Source organism: Palaemon carinicauda, chromosome 3, assembly GCF_036898095.1.
Source record: "Palaemon carinicauda isolate YSFRI2023 chromosome 3, ASM3689809v2, whole genome shotgun sequence".
Classification (NCBI taxonomy): Eukaryota; Metazoa; Arthropoda; class Malacostraca; order Decapoda; family Palaemonidae; genus Palaemon; species Palaemon carinicauda.
In genome coordinates this window covers 153,930,424-153,952,104 of record NC_090727.1, presented here as the reverse complement: position 1 = coordinate 153,952,104, position 21,681 = coordinate 153,930,424, and the positions used below count along the sequence as shown (strand labels likewise).

Below are 21,681 nucleotides of genomic sequence, written 5' to 3'. Positions count from 1 at the left end.
TTTTTTATTGTACTATGTACTTGTATTTTTTCATCACAGACAATATATATGCCAGATGCAAAAACCTTGCCGTTCTCCAAATGAACGTAAGGCCTAACCCCAACCACAGTTAAATGTTGCGGTATTCCCTCGCAGCTATACCGTCTTCATAACTATAAGGCAGAATTATTCTCAAGCCTAATTTCCTTTGGTAATGTGGTATAACCATAAGCATCTACAGCACTAAATCAGCAATTTATTGACAACTTGCGTAAATGGTAGATTATTTCCGATGAAATATTGTACTTAGTGGTGACCAAATTTGTTTAAACTGAAAATTCCAACTTTTACATTGTTGTTTTTCAAATTCTAAAGATACTAGTAGAGGAGGTCCTCGTGTTACGACGATTTGCCATTACGAACGGGTTCCCATAACGTACTTGAAAGAATAAAAATTCCTTATAAATCAATTTGAGTCACACTTGGTTTGTTGATACGACGAACTACTTGCCGACACGGAGGACGACTGTCACTTTACCCCCAGTTCGCCATCTTTGTTTACGATACGCACTAGGAATTTTGGGGTTCTTGTTTTATTTCAGTGCTGCTCTTTAACCCTTTTACCCCCAGGCTATTTGGAAATTTCCAACCCTTAACCCCCAGGGGGTTATTTTTTTCTCAGCACATTTTGCAGTATATTTTTTTTAAATTGCTCTAACAGCCTTAATTTTTGTCATAGAGAGGTCAGGTTGGTCTCATTCTCTTGGAAAATGCCTGAATTTTCTCAAAAAATTATCAAAAATATCCAAAAGAAAATTTTTATAGCATTTTTTTACAAGGACGTACCGGTACGTCCAGGGGGGTAAAGGGATGGCTTTTGTGAAACGTACCAGTACGTCCTTTGGGGGTAAAAGGGTTAAGGGAGACTCTTCTGATGGCAAGGTGCACACCAACCACAGGAATAAAGGTAAGGAATTGTTAAAGTTATTAATTATTGTCTACTAGTACTGTATAAGTAGATATGCACTACTATACAGTAAAGGTTGCAAGTATAAAGTATACTGTATCATAAATATAAACTTTGTACGTACGTATGACAGTTACGTGTATAAATTCGACTTCCGACGCATCGTAAGAACAGATCTTGAATCTAAGGACCTCCTGCTGAAATCAACTCCGTGAAATAGCCGACTTTGTACTTGTACTTGCATAAAATTTACTTTGCAACATTTAAAGTTATTTCAATGCATTGAACAAAATTTTTAAAGGGTATTCTTTATTGTTTTTTTTTAGAGATGAAGCACTGCTTCAAATAGCCCCGACAGAGATAATTACATAGAGGTTTGCTGTAAAGATCATGCTAATCTTAGGGGCAAGAAACTGCCTCGCATCTCTCAGCCATTTGCTATTAACCCTTTTACCCCCAGGCTATTTGGAACTTTCCAACCCTTAACCCCCAGGGGTTATTTTTTTTCAAGCACATTTTGCTATATATTTTTTTAAAATTGCTCGAACAGCCTTAATTTTCATCATAGAGAGGTCAGGTTGGTCTCATTCTCTTGGAAAAGGCCTTTAGTTTCTCAAAAAATTATCAAAATTATGAAAAAAAATGTAGATAGCAGTTTTTTGCAAGGACGTACCGGTACGTCCATGGGGGTAAAGGGATAAGTTTTGTGAAACGTACCAGTACGTCCTTTGGGGGTAAAAGGGTGAATGGCAAGCAACCTCCTGGAATTTGTATTTGCACTTGACTGAATAGATTGCTAAAAAGGGGTTATTGTGTGCGTCTTTTATCTACTTGGCCTGGAAGACAACGGAAATAAGAGCCGTTCTACGTTTGAAATATCATCAGGTAAGAAAGATTTCTTTAGTTTAGAATGTAGGGTTCCTAGTACTATGTATTGGCCTTTGGTAGCCTGCCACATCCAAACCAGATGTTGAGGAACTGGCCTATGTCCATTATGTTGAGAAGGGTAAGGCAAAAGTCGAAGATACAGATCCTCACCTCGATGATCACCCGATGTATACGTTAGAGGCTTCTTGTCAAAGAGAAAATGATACTGTAAATTGGAAGAGATAAGATGGGTAACCTGTTTGTTTATGAGCACTGTCACAGAAATTTAACTTAGTCTATTGATAAATTATATTTTAAAGTGATGAACTATTTTAAATTGACTGACATAGTCCTGATATAAACTTTGGAAACAATAATTTTAATAAGAGAAGAGTCTTCTTGAACAAAGCAAAAGGCCAAGTTTAATATAAGTTTAATATTTATAGATCTGAATAATGTAAGGATTTAGAAAAAAGGGGTCTTGGAGAATTGCTTCATCGAACAAGTATTGCGAGTGGAGGGGGTTTAATATTACTATGACAAAGCAGAAGAAGAAGTTTTAAGCAACAGCACACACCCTTAGAAGAACTGCTACAAAGGAATCACGGAACATCATAAAAGAGGCTGGTGTAAAGAGTAAAAATATTACATAGAAGGCATTATTATGGTGAACAGGAGAGGCTGAGAGATGCGAGTTTCTTAACCCCGTATTAACTGGATGGTGTAACTTTCCAGGTAATAAATTTCTAGCTAAACATTATCTGGTCACCCACTTTGTGTCATAGTGCAAGGCTGTGCTCCACCTGTATACGGAGACGCTTATATTAGCCTCTGGAAACACAGCGAATACTGATCTACCTTTCCTGATGTGGTTCGCGATGAAAACGCAATGACTGTATGCAACATTCTTCTGTGTATTGGAATGATGATGACAATGATACCGCTAATAGTAGAGACTAACAATGATAGTGAACGAGACTAATTACGCTACAGTGAACAGAAATGTTGGTCCTGAGCAGCATGTTATTACGATGCTCTTAAGTTCCAATATTACAATTGAAAGAAAACGAAAATATTTAAGGATAACATAAAGGAAATCGATACTTTGCAATCTACAGGTGAAATAAACCTACCCGCTGTCTGTTCTCCCTTTCAGGTTAGAAGAGCTTAAGACAACATTAAAAGGAAAAATTTGATATTTAAAAGCACACTACAAAAATTAATAACCCATACATCAGGAATTACAAAGATTTGTGACCTATTACCTCAACAAAAACTATAAACTAAATCATGAAGTCGGAGGAAATTTACAATACAAGAATCAGATTCTAGTTTTCCCGATACATACCCATCAAAAAGGGGTTTTTATACTGACATACTAATGTCCAATGCTACTTTTTTTTCTAAATATTCATAACTGTGTTTCTGGTGATAATACATACTGAGGACACTGTATTTATATATTTTCACACATTTATTACTATTATGCTGTCATTATAGACGGAGTACACGGATCCGACACGACTCTGGTCAACATATTTAAATATATAAGAATATTTCATAACCAACACTTTTCTAAGATACCTTTAGGCTTGGTCAAAAAGCATACATAAAAGCAGTACTTAATAAAATAATGAATAAGATATCTCCCTCCCAGAGAGAGCCTGTTTGTCCAATGTCATAGTAAAAGTAATTTTAGTCGATCTTCAATTTAAAAGGTCAATTCCAATAAATGCAGTTGGAAGGGTTGGCAATTGTGTTTAAAAACAGAATTTAGAATAATGTATATATTTTATCTTATACAGTAGAACCTTGCAGCAATGGACCCCGTTAGTACGAACTTTGGATACTCTGTAATGGACTAAATTTAGATAACTAGAGCAGCGTTACAGTATATTGGCAAGTCACCTTAGGAAGTAAATAGTTTTATATATATTCATATAAAAGAATTTTTCCATTGTTGAGATTATGGAAAATGGCTGTCTGCTAAAGAAGGTGATGAATGCAAGAGTTGATGGGAGAAGTACAAGAGGAAGGCCAAGGTTTGGATGGATGGATGGAGTGAAGGAAGCTGTGGGTGATAGGAGGATAGATGCAAGAGAGGCAAGAGAGCGTGCTAGAAATAGGAATGAATGGCGAGCGATTATGTCGCAGTTCCGGTAGGCCCTGCTGCTTCCTCCGGTGCCTTACATGACCGCGGAGGTAGCAGCAGTAGGGGACATTACGAAGCTTCATCTGTGGTGGATAACGGGGGAGGGTGGGCTGTGGCACTCTAGCAGTACCAGCTGAACTCGGTTGAGTCCCTTGTTAGGCTGGAGAAACGTAGAGAGTAGAGGTCCCCTTTTTGTTTGTTTCATTTGTTGATGTCGGCTACCCCCCAAAATTGGGGGAAGTGCCTTGGTGTATGTATGTATGATTATTGGTATATCTTCATTACAAATACCCTATTCAAGGAATAATTCTACATTAATGAAATCAACTTTTTTCGATGCGAGTCCATCTCTGAACATGTAAACACACTCGGTAGATCTTACCATCTGCTGATTTCAAGCAGCCAACTCTCGAGGTTATGTTCATAGATAAATAACAACTACAGTAGTATTCTAATCAGGGTATATCGTCACCCTCGTAAACTAACTGCCTAAATCATTTTCTCCACTTGTTGGGAAATAAAAAAAAACCGCATTTCCTAATTCTTTACATCATTGTATTGAGCTTCAATTCACAAATTCTAATTCACAAATTCCTCTGCTAAGAATTTGTGAATTAAAACTCAAGACAATGATATAAAGAATTAGGAAATGAGAAGGTTTCTTTTTGAGTTCCCAACAAGTGGAGAAAATGACTTAGGCAGTTAGTTTATGAGGGTGACGACATGTAAAAATGATGTTACTACAAATGTTGTTTTACTTAAGTCTTAGAAATTCATAATAAAGCTGTGTCCATGTGTTTCTCCCACATGACGCCAAAAAGGAAAACGACAAACACATGCATTTACACATCCAATTGATAACTACTGACACATACTTTTCAATAAACTGTGTAAACTATGGCAGTCTATAAAGCCCTGTCCACACGATCGAGCATGCCTGACGGGCAAACAGTGAAACCAGGCCACAATAGTTAGTGAAAATGAGGGTTGATGACGTCAGAAGCGGGAAAACCACAGACAGGGATCTGGCATCATACAGTGTTGCCAGATGCCTACCTATAGTTTTCCCGCCTCTGACGTCATCAACCCTCATTTTCACTAACTATTGTGGCCTGGTATCACTGTTTGCCCGTCGTGCATGCTTGGTCGTGTGGACAGGGCTTAAAATACAGCATTAACATTTGTGCATTACTCATTATAAGATGCTTTGAATAAGTTTGGAAACTTTGTTTAGAGCTTCGCTGATTACATGTGAACATTGTAAGCCCATTCAATTCACCGCTGTCAAGGGCCACATGAATAAAAAGTATTCTTAACCCTTTTACCCCCAGGCTATTTGGAACTTTCCAGCCCTTAACCCCCAGGCATTTTTTTTTTCAAACACATTTTGCAATATATATTTTTTAAATTGCTCTAACAGCCTTAATTTTTGTCATAGAGAGGTCAGGTTGGTCTCATTCATTGGAAAATGCCTGAAGTTTCTGAAAAAGTTATCAAAAATGTGCAAAAGAAAATGTAAATAACAGTTTTTTTGCAAGGACGTACCAGTACATCCATGGGGGTAAAGGGATGAGTTTTGTGAAACGTACCAGTACGTCCATTAGGGGTAAAAGGGTTAATATAGTTTCCAAACTTATTCAAACTACTGTATCTTATACAGTGATACCTCGGTAGTCGAACGACTCTATACTCGAACAATTCGGAGTTCGACCAAAATTTTCGAGAAATTTTTGCTGCGGTGCTCGACCAAAAATTCGGTACTCGACCAGCCGAACACGTGACGACCGCATGGGCTTTGTGATGATCGCGCCATCTCGGCCACTCTCGCTTGTTCGGGAAGCATCAGTTCTCTCGAGAGCGTCACTCAGACAACGCGCGATCAGCATTCGTTGTGATTTAGTGATTTTCAGTGCTTTTAATTGCTTTTTTAGCTTTCATAATGAGTCCCAAGAAAGTAATGAGTGTTAAGGGGAAGGAGAAGAGGAAAACAGTGCGAACAACGATCGAGTTGAAGAAGGAAATTATAGCGAAATATGAGAATGGTGTACGAGTGTCCGATTTAGCGGTAGAATACGGAATGGCGAAGTCGACCATTTCTACGTTTTTAAAGCATAAAGAAATGATTAAGAAGGCGAATGTTGCAACGGGAGTTACGGCGGTAACTAAGCAAAGGCCACAAGTGATTGAGGAGATGGAAAAGTTGCTTTTAATATTTATTAAAGAAAAACAGTTGGCCGGGGAAAGTGTTAGTGAAGCGTTCATTTGTGAAAAAGCGTTGCATATCTATGAAGAATTAGTGAAGAAAAGTCCGAGTACCAGTGAAAGTGATTCATTTACATTTAAAGCGAGCAGGGGTTGGTTTGAAAAGTTTCGTAATAGAACAGGTATTCATCGTGTTACTAGGCATGGGGAGGCAGCTAGTTCGGATCAAATTGCAGCCGATAAATACGTGGGGGAATTCGATCGGTACATAAATGAACAAAATTTGATCGCACAACAAGTCTTTAATTGTGATGAGACTGGGTTATTTTGGAAGAAAATGCCAGCCAATACGTACATTACCAAGGACGAGACGAAGATGCCAGGTCACAAGCCAATGAAAGATAGGCTAACATTGTTGCTGTGTGCAAATGCAAGTGGCGATTGCAAGATCAAACCCTTGTTAGTGTACCACTCGGACAACCCCCGGGTGTTCAAACGAAATAATATTTGTAAAAGTGCACTACCAGTTATGTGGCGCTCGAACACTAAATCTTGGGTCACAAGACAATTCTTTACTGAGTGGATAAACGAAGTGTTTGCCCCCCAGGTTAAGGCTTACCTCATTGAAAAGAGCTTGCCAATGAAATGTCTTCTGGTTATGGACAATGCTCCTGCACATCCTCCAGGCCTCGAGGATGACTTGAAAGAAGAATACAGCTTTATCAAAATCAAATTCTTGCCCCCCAATACTACTCCCATACTCCAGCCCATGGACCAACAGGTCATTTCAAACTTCAAAAAACTCTATACCAAGGCCCTTTTCAGAAAGTGTTTTGAAGTGACCAGTGACACGAAGTTGACCCTAAAGGAATTCTGGAAGGAACACTTCAGCATCCTCAACTCTGTTAACATGATTGACCAAGCTTGGCGAGGTGTGACCTATAGGACATTGAACTCTGCCTGGCGTAAGCTGTGGCCATCATGTGTCACAGAGAGGGAGTTTGAAGGTTTCCAACCAGAGGCGGGTCCAAGCACTGCTACCCCTGTAATTTCTGATGACACTGATGTCGTTGAGGAAATTGTTGTCATGGGCAGGAGTTTGGGGCTTGAGGTCGACAAGGATGATATTGATGAGCTTGTAGAAAGCCATTCTACCGAGTTGACTGTGGAGGAATTGTTGCACCTGCAACAACAACAGCAGCAGGATCTGATTGTGGAGCAGGAATCTTCAGAAGAGGATGAGGTAAGGGAGGATGTTCCAAGTTCTCTCATCAATGAAATTTGTTCCAAGTGGGCAGATGTGCAGGCTTTTGCTGAAAAATACCACCCAGAAATTGCAGTAGCAAACCGGGCAGTGCATATGTTTAATGATAGTGTCATGTATCATTTTCGAAGAATACTGCAGAGGAGGAAGAAACAATTAACAATAGACCAGTTTTTCACAAAAGAAAAGAAAGCTGCTACATCAAAGCCTGTTTCTCCTCCAAAGAAGAGACAAAGAAGAGAAGAAACCCCTGAAATAGATCTGCCCACCCTTTCATTGGAGAGAGAAACAACTCCTGAAGGAGAACTACCCCGCCACATCATGGAAGGGGACTCTCCTTCCAAGCAGTAACCTCCCCCTTCCATCCTCTCCACATCCATCCCTGTATGCCATCGAACCGCTGCTCAAAGGTATGTTCACTACAGTACAGAAAATGGTTTAAAATTGTTTTATTTTAGTACAGTAAATGGTTTAAAATTGTTTTATAGGATTTTCTGACCAATTTCATACACATTTAGATAATTATTGTTGTTTAGGTACACGTTTTATTAATATTTTGGGCCTGTTCGAGTGCTTGGGAACGGAATAGAATATATACCATTATTTCTTATGGGGAAAAAAAATTCGGTACTCGAACAAATCGGAGGTCGAACACGGATCTCGAACGGATTATGGTCGAGTACCGAGGTATCACTGTAATTAATAACATGAGGTATCGTACAGTTTACTAAAACCTATATCGTTAGTTATCACTTGGATATGTAAATGCTTTTTTGTTTGTTGTGATTGGTGATGATGATGAAAAGTAAAAAAAAAAAAAAAGAATGGGTTTTGTTTTGGGGCATCTTATGTAGGGGAAATGTAATAATGTAAAATAAAATTGTAATAACATCTTTACATAACCAAAACCTAACTTACAGACCAACACAGTTAGTTTAATAATTTAGCAAACTTTTTATACTACAGACGAGATAAATTAAAATTTGTATTAAATTTTTACATTGTCCAATCTAAATGTTGTTTTATGCATGAATATATACACCATTCATATTTATTGATTAATTTACAAATAAAGTAGTAGTAGTAGTAGTAGTTCCTAGATAACTCGCTAGTGTTTTCTAGCGCTGTATTCAGTTTGTTTTGATATAACCCATCCCCAAAGTAATCTTTGTTACCGTTTCATTTTACCTAAGTATATTACTTCGTATTCATGATTGTCATTTAATCTAATTCCTTGTTTCATTCAAAGGTGAAAAACTAAAGTGTGTTCATCTCAATCACATGTTTGGCATATATGGTAGGTCCATAGCCTATAGAATTTGGTGTAGCTTTGCTTGATTTCATGCTTTGGGAAACTTTTCGCGGATGCAACTGCCTATCAGCTGTACCGGACATCCCTTTCTTTGTATTAGTCCATTACCGCAAGGTTCAACCGTACTAGATATTTGTGTGTGTGGGGCCTTGGTATTAATGAAGAGGTTAAAAGAATTTCTAAAATGTATTAGAACTTTAGAACAAGTATTCTTTGAGTTGAAGTTTCTCAGTATGAAAAGCAGTTGAATAATTATTCAAGTTCCCTTTGACTCATTGGATTAGATTATTCCAAAATGAGTTCGTACAGTAATTTTAAATGCAATAAACATACACAGCACAGACAAGAAATATATATTAGAAACCTTATGAAACCAATTGTGTTGTTTAATGTCATTCAAATACAAGAATTAACATAGAAGACAAAATTTCAACTGATATATAATTTATAGTCTCTCGTCATTCCAATATAAATACACCACTGACCATGGTGAAATCTCTATAGTAATCAAATCAATACTCCTTTAATTAGCCAAAAATTTATAAGACTTGATATAACCCGAAATCTAAGGGACCTTCCACACAACAGAACAAATGTTTGTCGAACAAAACTGTTAGCATATCCAAATGGTTGAAAATATGCTTCAAATAAGAGAGAATATGATACCTATGGCAACAAAAAGTTATACTATATCCAACTCTCCATACAACATACTGGTTCCCAGAACAAATTTTGACAAACATTCCCTCTTTTTTTTTTTTTAAATTTGATATTAGATATATGCCATCAATTTTAAAACAGGTTCATAAAATTCATGAAAACTTCAAATTTTGACAAAAAGCAAGATATATATACTCTGTTAAGTCATCAATATTTTAGGCATAAGTTTGTTCAAAATGTGGTTATCTGGTAACAATTTTGTTTGACAAACATTTCCTGCTGTCTGGAAGGTCCCTAACTCATAAAAAATTAGTTAGGGTCAATTGTTTAGATAAAATAACAGGCCTTAATTAAGCCCTACATAGGCACAAGTTAAGTTTTTACTGGCATTTAAGCTCCTACTGTAAATATACAGTATAGCACACGACAATTTCGGTTTCCAGTTTCCTGGGTTTAGGAGAATAATTTTGAAACTAAAGAGCTAGAATAAGTGGGCCTAAGTTGACGTTTAAAATATATCGTCTGGGGAATTAGTTTAATTATTCTAAAACTGTAACTAAAAATGACATTTACCAGTTATTTTAAAACTTTAACTGAAAATTAAGTTTACCAGTTATTCTAAAACTGTAACTAAAAAGAGACGTTTACTATACCAAATCATGACCAAATATTCTCAATAAATGCCGCTGCCTTTAAAATTGAGTTCAGCTGCAATACGTACACCATTCCTACAAGAGAAAGTGAGAGAGGAGGGATGGGGTTCCAAACGTTACGTCTTTCCAGAAAATTATTAAAAATTTCTCTGAACATTTTCTCACAAGAAGAGTGAATCACTGTGTTGTAGATCCCAGTAAGAGAGCCACATATATTATAAAACTGAATTCAATTCTTGCATTCAAATAAATTCGCTCCTAATACTCCACACGGATAATTCAGATGCAATATTTTCACTGTATGCAGTTAATTCCAACAGTCTTGCCTTATCCATCATAAAGCTAAAGACTACAGAGTATTCTGGAAGTTTCATTCCAGCTGTGACCAGATTATGGAACTTCCTAATCAAACAGCTGAATCAACGGAACTTCAGAAATTTCAAACTTGCAGTGAATGTTTTTATGTTGAAGGGACCGACGTGAGTCTCTCGTCATAGTTTATATACTATAAATATTTTCTAACGTTGTTACTGATCCTAGATATTTTATATTCATTCTCACAGGGTTTACAGTATTTCCTTATTTTCTTTCCTCACTGGGATACTTTTCCCTGTTAGAGCCCTTAGGCTTATAGCATCCTGCTTTCCCAACTAGGGTTGTATCCTCGCTGAGCTACTTTTCCTCGTTGGAGCCCTTAGGCTTGTAGCATCCTGCTTTCCCAACTAAGGTTGTATCCTCACTGGGCTACTTTTCCCCGGTGGAGCCCTTGGGCTTATAGCATCCTGCTTTCCCAACTAGGGTTGTAGCTCAGGTAGTAATAATTGATAATAACGTAAGAGAAAATAAAAAAATTGAACACCACTCATAGAAAACTGAAGTTCCCTAATCCTGGCGAGATGCAGTATTTTGGCCGTTGCATTAAAAGAATTATCGGTTTTGTATTCAAATCGTGGCGGTCAATTTTCTACAGTGTACAACATATTGAATAAATTACAGTATACATCACACACAACTTACTTAATAAAGATAAAACTCCCATATAAAGTACATCTGAAAAATATATACACAGAGATCTGTTCCCTAAGTATTTAGTCTTGTTAAAGTATTAATAAGTAAATATCTTGAAAAAATCATATATAGTTTTCTGAACCACACGTACTGGCTAGAGTGGGCACGCATGGCTTTCTGCAAAAGAAAAGCAACGTTAATTTGGTTTAATTTTGCGAGTAGAACATAAATATGGCGTAGACAAGTCACTGAATATAATTCATCAATTTGTCAAGTGAGCTTTTATGCTAGAACATAAATATTGTATGGAGTAAAGATAGCATTTGTAAACACTCCTACTTTAACCCTTTTACCCGCAGGCTATTTGGAACTTACCAACCCTTAACCCCCAGGGTTTATTTTTTTTTCAAGCACATTTTGCAGTATATTTCTTTAAATTGCTCTAACAGCCTTAATTTTCATCATAGAGAGGTCAGGTTGGTCCCATTCTCTTGGAAAATGCCTTTAGTTTCTCAAAAAATTATCAAAAATATGCAAAAAAAAATGTAAATAGCAGTTTTTTGCAAGGACGTACCGGTACGTCCATGGGGTAAAGGGATGAGTTTTGTGAAACGTACCTGTACGTCCTTTGGGGGTAAAAGGGTTAATACTGTAAGAAAAATTACATTTGTAATAACCTGATATCTATTTCATATGAAACCTGACTATTTGCTGATTTTTTTAGCTGGAAATCATAGGCATGGGATTCAGGTTAGGCCTATCCTAAGCCAAAATTTTTTAATTATTCAACTTAGAAACAGCTTCTTGGAACCCATCAAGTTAGTTGAGGACCTTCGGTAATGAGCATACGAAATAAACATTTTGATTTTGCTCAAAAAAAGAGATTTACAATGGATGAATTCCATACAAAAAACAGTTTTCTGGGGCGGCCTGTGACGGCCGGTGAGAAAGGTCCTTCCTTATACCTTTCCTAATATAAATCTTCATATTAGGAAAGGTATAAGGAAGGACCTTTCTCACCGGGCGTCACAGGCCTCTTCCCTGAAATAGATTTTTCCTTCGTCAAAATCCCTTAATAATGATCAAATCTTATATTTTAATGGTAAACAATTTAATTTAAAACTTGAATTCTCCATACTTATATCAATAGCAACGTAAACATTTTAATCCTTTTACCCCCAAAAGAACGTACTGGTACGTTTCACCAAACCCATCCCTTTACCCCTATGGACGTACCGGTACGTCCTTGCAAAAAAATGCTATAAATTTTTTTTTTTTTCATATTTTTTATATTTTTTTTGAAAAAAATCAGGCATTTTCCAAGAGAATGAGACCAACCTGACCTCTCTATGACAAAAATTAAGGCTGTTAGAGCAATTTAAAAAAAATATACTACAAAATGTGCAGGGAAAAAAATAACCCCCTGGGGGTTAAAGGTTGGAAATTTCCAAAGAGCCTGGGGGTAAAAGGGTTAAACTGCATTACATATGAAAGAACGTACACAAGACATTTAAAACACGATCTATATTCATGTACCCATAAAATCATAAACACGAATATACAAACTAGAGTTTTTCATAACGAATCATAGACTAAGTGTGAATATTTACCCGTAGAATGGAGTAGTGATGCAGATCTACAGTGAAGGCACAGGACGAAAAAGCGTAACTTAGGGGGACGTCGAGAAGCGAGGAGTATTTTCGGAAAATATTGACAGAGTCCAGAGAAAAGGCCCCACAAGCTGAAAATACAGTTCCGTAATTAAGAGTACAGAAATACTAATATTATAATAAAGTTTATCATTAATTATATAATCTTACAGTACTTAGTTTAGATACATCAAGATTCAAAATATGTTACAATCCTACAGCATCAAAAATTAATTCAATCACATATTTTAATTAACCATTTTACCCCCAGGCTATTTGTAACTTTCCAACCCTTACCCCCCCAGGTGTTTTTTTTTTTTTCAAGTACATTTTGCAATATATATTTTTTAAATTGCTCTAACAGCCTTAATTTTTGTTATAGAGAGGTCAGGTTGGTCTCATTCTTTTGGAAAATGCCTGACGTTTCTCATAAAGTTATCAAAAATATGCAAAAAAAAAAAATGTAAATAGCAGTTTTTTGCAAGGACGTACCAGTACGTCCATGGGGGTAAAGGGATGAGTTTTGTGAAACGTACCAGTACGTCCATGGGGGGGGGGGGGGTAAAAGGGGTTAAAAAAATATTTATATGGTGGTGTCACCTGTCAAGAAAAATTTTTTCCGAAAATGATAGAAATAGGTTAAAAAGAAACTTCAACACGGCTTAGCATATAAACAACTAGAGTATTTTACATGTGACTTTAACGTTTGCCAATTTTACATATGACTTCAACGTTTGCCAAGGAAGGCAAGAGCTCGTAGCTACATTACAGTGAGTCAAGTCATTTACTGATATCATTCTCTATTTGCTAATATGTCTGGCTCCCAGCCAAGCGTGGAGTCAAAGTCGAATTGAAAATGTCCCCGCCTGGTAATTGCCGGACTGGGGTTCGATTCCCGCTCAAACTCAATAGTTCCTTTAGTGTCTGCAACCTTACCATCTATCTTTGTGAGCTAAGGAAATCTATAAGTCTACCTGCTGAGTCATCAACAGCAATTGCCTGGCTCTCCATGGTCCCAGTTTGGGTGAAGAGGGGGCTTGGGAGCTGATCATATGTTATATGGTCAGTCTCTGGGACATTGTCCAGCTTGATAGGGCAGTGCTACTGTCCCTTGCCTCTGCCATTCATAAGCGGCCTTTAAAACCTGTAAGCTTCTATGTACTCTACAATGAAACAGAAAATTATACAAATACCGAATATATCGTACTTTCTGGTAAAAGTTCTTCTTCCACGAGATGTTGGATGGCAGAATAAAGGGCGGAATGGTTAACGTGACCACTGACGCCTCCCATATCGAAAGTCACAACCTGAAAATTTTGTACAATAATTATAAACATTCTATCAGACTTGAAGCAAATAAATTTCGCCGAATATCAAGTACTGTACAAACTCTCCCATACAGTATGTATAAGATACTAAGCATTGATTAAAATATTTGGGAAATATTATGTATAGGTATGTTCTGTGATAGACCAAAATTCTGTGCATTTTTGTGCATTTAATGAATGAAAGGTTAAAATACTACTTATGATTAAGAAACCTAAATCCCTGTCAATCTTCTGCAACCTAAAGGAGAAAACTGAATTGAGACAGCATATTAAACGATGGCTGAACCTCAGCCCCTTATGAAAACAGACCTTACTATTACCATATCCATATTTACTTTTCCCAATGCTATTTCTCACATCACTTAATCGTTAGAATAAGTGTGATCAAGGAAGGTACTGAAAAAGAGCATTGCATAGTGAGTGCAAAGAGTAAAGCCCTGTCCACACGATCGAGAATTCCCGACGGTCAAACAGTGATACCAGGCCACAATAGTTAGTGAAAATATGGGTTCATGAAGTCAGAAGCGGGAAAACTAAAGGCAGGGATCTGGCAACACTGTATGATGCCAGATCCCTGTCTGTGGTTTTCCCGCTTCTGACGTCATCAACCCTCATTCTTACTAACTATTGTGTTTGGTGTCACTGTTTGCCCGTCGGGTAAGCTCGATCGTGTGGACAGGGCTTAATAAAATCAAGAAGTAACTTGGTACATATGAACTAAAGCACTAACTCCTCCTCCACCGTTATCCCTACATTAAGGGGTCATTTGCCTGATGTGCCCTCTCCCATACATTCGATCAAAGGCATCCTCTTCCAGCAAACCTCTTCTCTCCATATCATCCTTCACCTTATCTCTCTAATTCTCTGCCTCCCTCTAGATTTCCTCCCCCTTAAACTTACAGGTTCCTCTCAAGCCCTCCCCACCAACTATCCGCAACACTAACCTCAACCCCTAAATCTGCACCTAACTTTTCACAATGATCATCTTACCATGTTTATATCTAAAGCATGAAGATACTGGTTGATGAGATTGGCAGTGCGCACAGTTGGCCACATTATGGACGGATCGTCGGGTAAGTCGTCGCACCGATAGAGCAAGATGTTCTCTCTCGCTACCCCCAACAGACGGCAACTCTCCAGGAGTTCGCGGCTGCGAATGTTTCCCATTCCGTAATGGTTACCTTTAACAGAACAAACGGTATTATTTACTAAATGTTTTTTACAATATCAGGAGAAACTACTATACTTTAAATAACTGAAACAGGGCTCCTAATACAAATGAAACATTTAAAAGCTTAAAAAAAAACTGTTAGCCAAAGTCCCCTTCTCGCTTAATAAATACTTATCACACAGACCAGATTTACAAAAGAAACCAATGAATCAATCATGCCAATAAAACTTCCATTCTCCTCATGACATTTCTGCCATCTCTCTCTTTTCCTTCATAAACATAGACCCTGATTGTCCAGAAATTGTTTTATATAATCACCCATACTTACAAAGGACTGCATCAAAAGTCCCCTCTCGCATAATAAATACTTATCACACAGACCAGATTTACAAAAATAACCCAGTGAATCAAATATGCCAGTAAAACTTCCATTCTCCTCATGACATTTCTGCAATATCTCTCTTTTCCTTCATAAACATAGGCTCCGATTGTCCAGAGGCTGTTTTATATAATCACCCATACTTAAAAGGGGCTGCATGAGTTTCTATTACAGTACATGACTTATCTGACACGAATGAAACAGTACAGCCCTACCCGTAGAGAGACATAAAAGGTAGACGAGTGCATCCTCGCGCTGGGTAAAGTGAAGAATTGTTGGACCGAAGAACATCACCTCGTCGTCGGGGTGGGCCGTCACTACGAGAACTCGTCTCTTCCTGGTTGCAGGCTCGAGTTCAGTGTTCTCGTCGTCATCTGAAAAGGGGTTGAAGCAATGGGTACCTAAGAATCAAACATCAAGTTCAAGGTGACAACATTCAGATATGCTTTATACATAAAAGCAATAGGTACTGTGTACTATAAAATTATACAGCATCTCTAAAATTATAAAAGAAGTCTTACTAACCTTCCTCATCCTTTTTGTTGGGCACCCTGGAACTTCCAAGTGTCAGGTAAGAGAGAGTCAATCCTATCCCAGCGCAGCAAACCACCACAAATATTGGGTCAAACATGCTACAGTGCAGACGACACCTGCAGGAGGCAAGAGAAATAAGGTGGCGGTGAAACAATGATGAAATGTAGAGTATATTAAAATATGCTCACTGTATTATCTGTGCTCCAAGTATCACTTTAAAATATCCAGAAATAATCCTGAGTATATGAAAATGTATCCTTTTAATATTGTCTTATTTTTTTTTTTTTTTTTGTCCCAAAAAACAAGAATACGACCAAACTCAAAATATGTAGAATCCATCAACGGCAGTAAAAATTGGAAAAGTTGAAAGCCTAGTGCTATTGTTATTAGCCAGTCATTAATCCTACTTTATCCTTAATCAGTGCAAGACGACATTACATAATCTATCCCTTACTTTAGAGAGTTTTGATGTTTCTAAGTTACTAGCTATTATCAACCTTCCTAAATCTTGTCTCACTTTCTGTTGACTTGACTTTGGCAAGTACGTATTCACTTCTGATTATTCATCTTAAAATGTAACCTTTACTCGCTACTTTGCTTGGGCTTAGGGTCCTTTAATGCTTGGGTTACATCACACAAGACTGTTTTAGGTGGTTTTTAAAACTCAAACTTATTCGAGTTTCAGTCAAGTCAAGATACTGTATTTTTTTCTACTTTGAAAGAGAGAATTCTTTATATGCTTAACACAAGAATCTTAATTGTACACCTTGCAAATTTACTATCAAATGCTGTTTTCTCGGTCTCCAGTAACACGCTCGGATTTCCTTCACGTTTGGTAGTAGGAAATTAGTTTCTGTGAAGCACCAGATGATCAAGCAGTTGTAAGACCTACCAACAGCCATTATTGGTGAATTTTTACAATAAAGTAGCTGATAATCGCAATGGTAAATCTGGAACTAACGATTCTGATCGAGATACGGGTAACACGCATGAACTAAGTATGTGATAATGTTAAAGTTCTATATAGTACAACATTTTCAGTTTGATAACAGAACCCAAAGTTAGGCTCGATTACGAAGCACAATAATTCCAATATTTCACTCGATCAACATTCCTATTCATCTTGGATGGGAATCTCTATCTGTATAATTATTCATTTCCAATAAAAATGAAGGTTAGAGTTATTCAATTCTCAAATACAGTTCGGATTATAACGGAAAATTTACCGCTTACTCTACAGGTCGGCTATCTATTCATAATACTGCAAAATTAATGCAATCCCTTGGTATAGAGTATGTACCGAAAATAGGGCAGGAACTCATGCCAAAGTCCGATCGATTAAACTACCCTTAATACTGTAATACAGTATTTTAGTTGGTAAATATTCAACAGACTGCCCAACCTAGTATTCATCCAAGCCTCATATTGTATCCTAACCCAGGCTAGGATATCATACCCTTACCTATAATGGGGGGATCCAAATGTTGTTACAGCATAGTTTATATATAACATATATTTTAATGTTATCACTGGTCTTAAAATATTTCATATTTCTTATTCATTACTTAGGTGTACAGTAGTTTCTTTGCTATTTCTTAATCTCCTTTCCTCACTAGGCTATTTTCCCTTTTGGATGCCTTGGGTTTGTAGCATTCTGCTTTTCCAACCAGGTTGTTGCTAGAAAACGACTTCCAATCCAGCATTTTCCTCTGTAACAGACTGCTGCTGCCTTGCTAGTTCCGCCAAGATTTCTAAGGAAACTCTCGGGATACGGACTAGCCTAAGGTACCCCTAAGGACTAAAAAAAACCAATGTATTCATATGGAAATAAACAAACCCCAAAGCCTTTGTATATCAGCGGCCAGTTCCTCCAGCGAGCATAAAATATGGACACAGGCTAAAATATAAACTTCCTCCCCTAACCTAAGCTACGGGGTGTATGTATGATAGCAGCCACCTGTACGTATGATTACGGCTACCTTGGAATACGGCAGTGTAAGGGGGTTCGCAGGGGGCGTTAGATGGCGCTGCCGCCCCCCCCCCCCATTAGGTAAGTATGTAAGGACATGGCTTGTAGGTTAGGTTAGGAGGGGGGTAAGTTTAGTTTAGTCTATGTCCATATTTTATGCTCGCTAGAGGAACTGGCCGCTTATATACAAATGCTCCGTGGTTTATTTATTTCCATATGAAAATAATGGATTTTTTAGCTGTTTGGATTACCTTAGGTTAGTTCAGACAGGAAAAACTGGCCGCTGATATACAGAGACCCTAACCTTTGAGCTGTGTCCTTACACTAATGGCCCCACTGCGACCCCCTTACACTGCTGTATTCTTAGTCAGCCGTCATCATACATACAAGTGGCCGCTGTCATACATATACCCCTAAATCCCTATTCAACCATGGCTGAGAGGAACGGTGCGGAAGTATACATTTACCTAACCTTACATTTAGCTTGGCTGATCACAGATTGGGAAAAGAAATTGCCTGGCTATGAATTATATCAATTAGATTTATTTACATGTTAATTGATATATAATTACAAGATAAATGTTAAAAATAATTTAGAAAATTTACGAAAGAAAGAATCGTTAATAAATGATTAGATAAGACATTTTATTACGGGTAGAAGAATTTTAAATTTAGATTATTTAACAATACTTGATGGTTTAAACTACTGTTATTAGTTTACAAACTACCTAATTGATCTATTGATGGAGTTAAATAATATAAATGACATTAAAAAAACCTTTCTTCCAAATTATAAATTCCGGTTAAATTATCGTAAGATTAACCTAACTTAAACCAGCCTATATATACCAAATCAAACATTATTTAATCCTATTATACTATTAAATAAGTCAATTATATTGTTGAGATTCACAAAATAACATAAAATAACTGAATAATTTTACCTTAGGTGATTTTAAAGTATTTTAAAATATGGTCTTGCGTCATCTGATAACATCCTAAAATTATCGTAAGATTAACCTAGCTTAAACCAGCCTATATATATCAAATCAAACATTATTTAATCCTAATATACTATTAAATAAGTCAATTATATTCTCTAGATTCACAAAATAACATAAAATAACTGAATAATTTTACCTTAGGTGATTTTAAAGTATTTTAAAATATGGTCTTGCGTCATCTGATAACATCCTAAAATTATCGTAAGACTAACCTAGCTTAAACCAGCCTATATATATCAAATCAAACATTATTTAATCCTATTATACTATTAAATAAGTCAATTATATTCTCTAGATTCAAAAAATAACATAAAATAACTGAATAAATTTACCTTAGGTGATTTTAAAGTATTTTAAAATATGGTCTTGCGTCATCTGATAACATCCTAAAATTATCGTAAGATTAACCTACCTTAAACCAGCCTATATATATCAAATCAAACATTATTTAATCCTAATATACTATTAAATAAGTCAATTATGTTCTCTAGATTCAAAAAATAACTTAAAATAACTGAATAAATATTACCTTAGGTGATTTTAAAGTATTTTAAAATATGGTCTTGCGTCATCTGATAACATCCTAAAATTATCGTAAGATTAACCTACCTTAAACCAGCCTATATATATCAAATCAAACATTATTTAATCCTAATATACTATTAAATAAGTCAATTATGTTCTCTAGATTCAAAAAATAACTTAAAATAACTGAATAAATATTACCTTAGGTGATTTTAAAGTATTTTAAAATATGGTCTTGCGTCATCTGATAACATCCTAAAATTATCGTAAGATTAACCTACCTTAAACCAGCCTATATATATCAAATCAAACATTATTTAATCCTATTATACTATTAAATAAGTCAATTATATTGTTGAGATTGACTAAATAACTTAAAATAACTGAATAAATTTACCTTAGGTGATTTTAAAGTATTTTGAAATATGGTCTTGCGTCATCTGATAACATCCTAAAATTATCGTAAGATTAACCTAGCTTAAACCAGCCTATATATACCAAATTAAACATTATTTAATCCTAATATACTATTAAATAAGTCAATTATGTTCTCTAGATTCGCAAAATAACATAAAATAACTGAATAAATTTACCTTAGGTGATTTTAAAGTATTTTAAAATATGGTCTTGCGTCATTCCAACACATAATCAAAACATGGAGGAAGAATCAAAACAATGTTCTTCTTCTTCTTTAGATTTATCGAAGTAAATTAGTTCTATAGTTCTTTATTATATATATTTTAGTTTCTTTATTTATTTATCTTAATATTTATGAATTTTCTAAATTATTATGTCATCTTTTTATCATTAAATTATCTAACTGCATTATTTTAATGTTCCTTTTTCTAATTTTTCTATTTTTATAGTTCTTTTTTATATATATTTTAGTTTCTTTATTTATTAATCTTAATATTTATGAATTTTCTAAATTATTATATCATCTTTTTATTATTAAATTATCTATTAATCTTAGTTAATTATTTCTATAGTTCTTTTTTTATATATATTTTAGTTTCTTTATTTTATAATCTTAATATTTGTGATTTTCTAAATTATTATATCATCTTTTTTATTATTAAATTATCTATTAATCGGAGTAAATTATTTCTATAGTTCTTTTTATATATATATTTTAGTTTCTTTATTTTAAAATCTTAATATTTGTTATTTTTTAAATTATTATGTCATCTTTTTATCATTAAATTATCTAACTGCATTATTTTAATGTTCCTTTTTCTAATTTTTCTATTTTTATAGTTCTTTTTTATATTTATATTTCTAGTATTTTTATTTTTTAATCTTAATATTTGTGATTTTTTTAATTATTATATCATCTTTTTATTATTAAAGTATCTAAATGCATTATTTTAATGTTCTTAGTTAACGTTTTTATAGTTCCCTTTTCTATTTTTCTATTTTTATAGTTTATTATGATATATCTGTTTTGACGATATTACTGTTTTTAGAATGATTTAATGTTAATTTATTCTCATTATTTATTTATTCCCTTATTTCCTTTCCTCACTGGGCTATTTTTTCCTATTGGAACTCTTGAGCTTATAGCATCTTGCTTTTCCAGCTAGGGTTGTCGCTTGGCTAGTAATAATGATAATAATAATAATCCTACTTTCTTTATTATTTAGTTATATTAGTTATTTTTATTCTTATATCATATAAATATGTGAGTTCAATAAACTTTATTTTTCATTTTGCTTTGCCACACCATTTAGTCATTTTAAGCAACCAAAAACAGGCATATTATTATTATTATTATCATTAATAGTTAAGCTACAATCCTATTTTAAAAAACAATATGTTATAGGACAAGGGCTCCAACGGGGAAAAACAGCCCAGCAAGGAAAGGAAATAAACTGCAAAAGAAGTATTGAACAATCAATTTGAAATATTTCAATAAAATAAGATTGTAGATTACTTTAAACTGTATTCAATAAATTGAAAAGCAGATATTTAATCATTGAAGGATTTTGAGAAAAAATAGCATTGTGTTTTTATCAGAGAGTGGTTTGATAAAACATTAATCTTATCTGATAAAATTAT

At 35.3% G+C, this 21,681-nt stretch overlaps 1 protein-coding gene across 2 annotated transcripts; it reads right to left on the bottom strand.

Moving 5' to 3' along the window:
* Positions 1–10,983: 10,983 nt before the first annotated feature.
* On the bottom strand, positions 10,984–20,319 carry PIG-L (phosphatidylinositol glycan anchor biosynthesis class L). 2 transcript variants are annotated; one of them, XM_068371000.1, is made up of 7 exons: positions 20,217–20,319; positions 16,117–16,241; positions 15,807–15,965; positions 15,032–15,222; positions 13,921–14,020; positions 12,675–12,805; positions 10,984–11,241 (listed from the first exon to the last, which is right to left on the bottom strand). In XM_068371000.1, the coding sequence occupies exons 2-7, from the start codon at positions 16,220–16,222 to the stop codon at positions 11,137–11,139; spliced, it is 792 nt and encodes a 263-aa protein (XP_068227101.1). In that variant the 5' UTR covers positions 16,223–16,241; positions 20,217–20,319; the 3' UTR covers positions 10,984–11,136. The 2 variants fall into 2 exon arrangements, with proteins under 2 accessions (XP_068227101.1, XP_068227100.1); XM_068370999.1 differs by lacking the exon at positions 20,217–20,319 and adding an exon at positions 19,039–19,103.
* Positions 20,320–21,681: the final 1,362 nt, after the last annotated feature.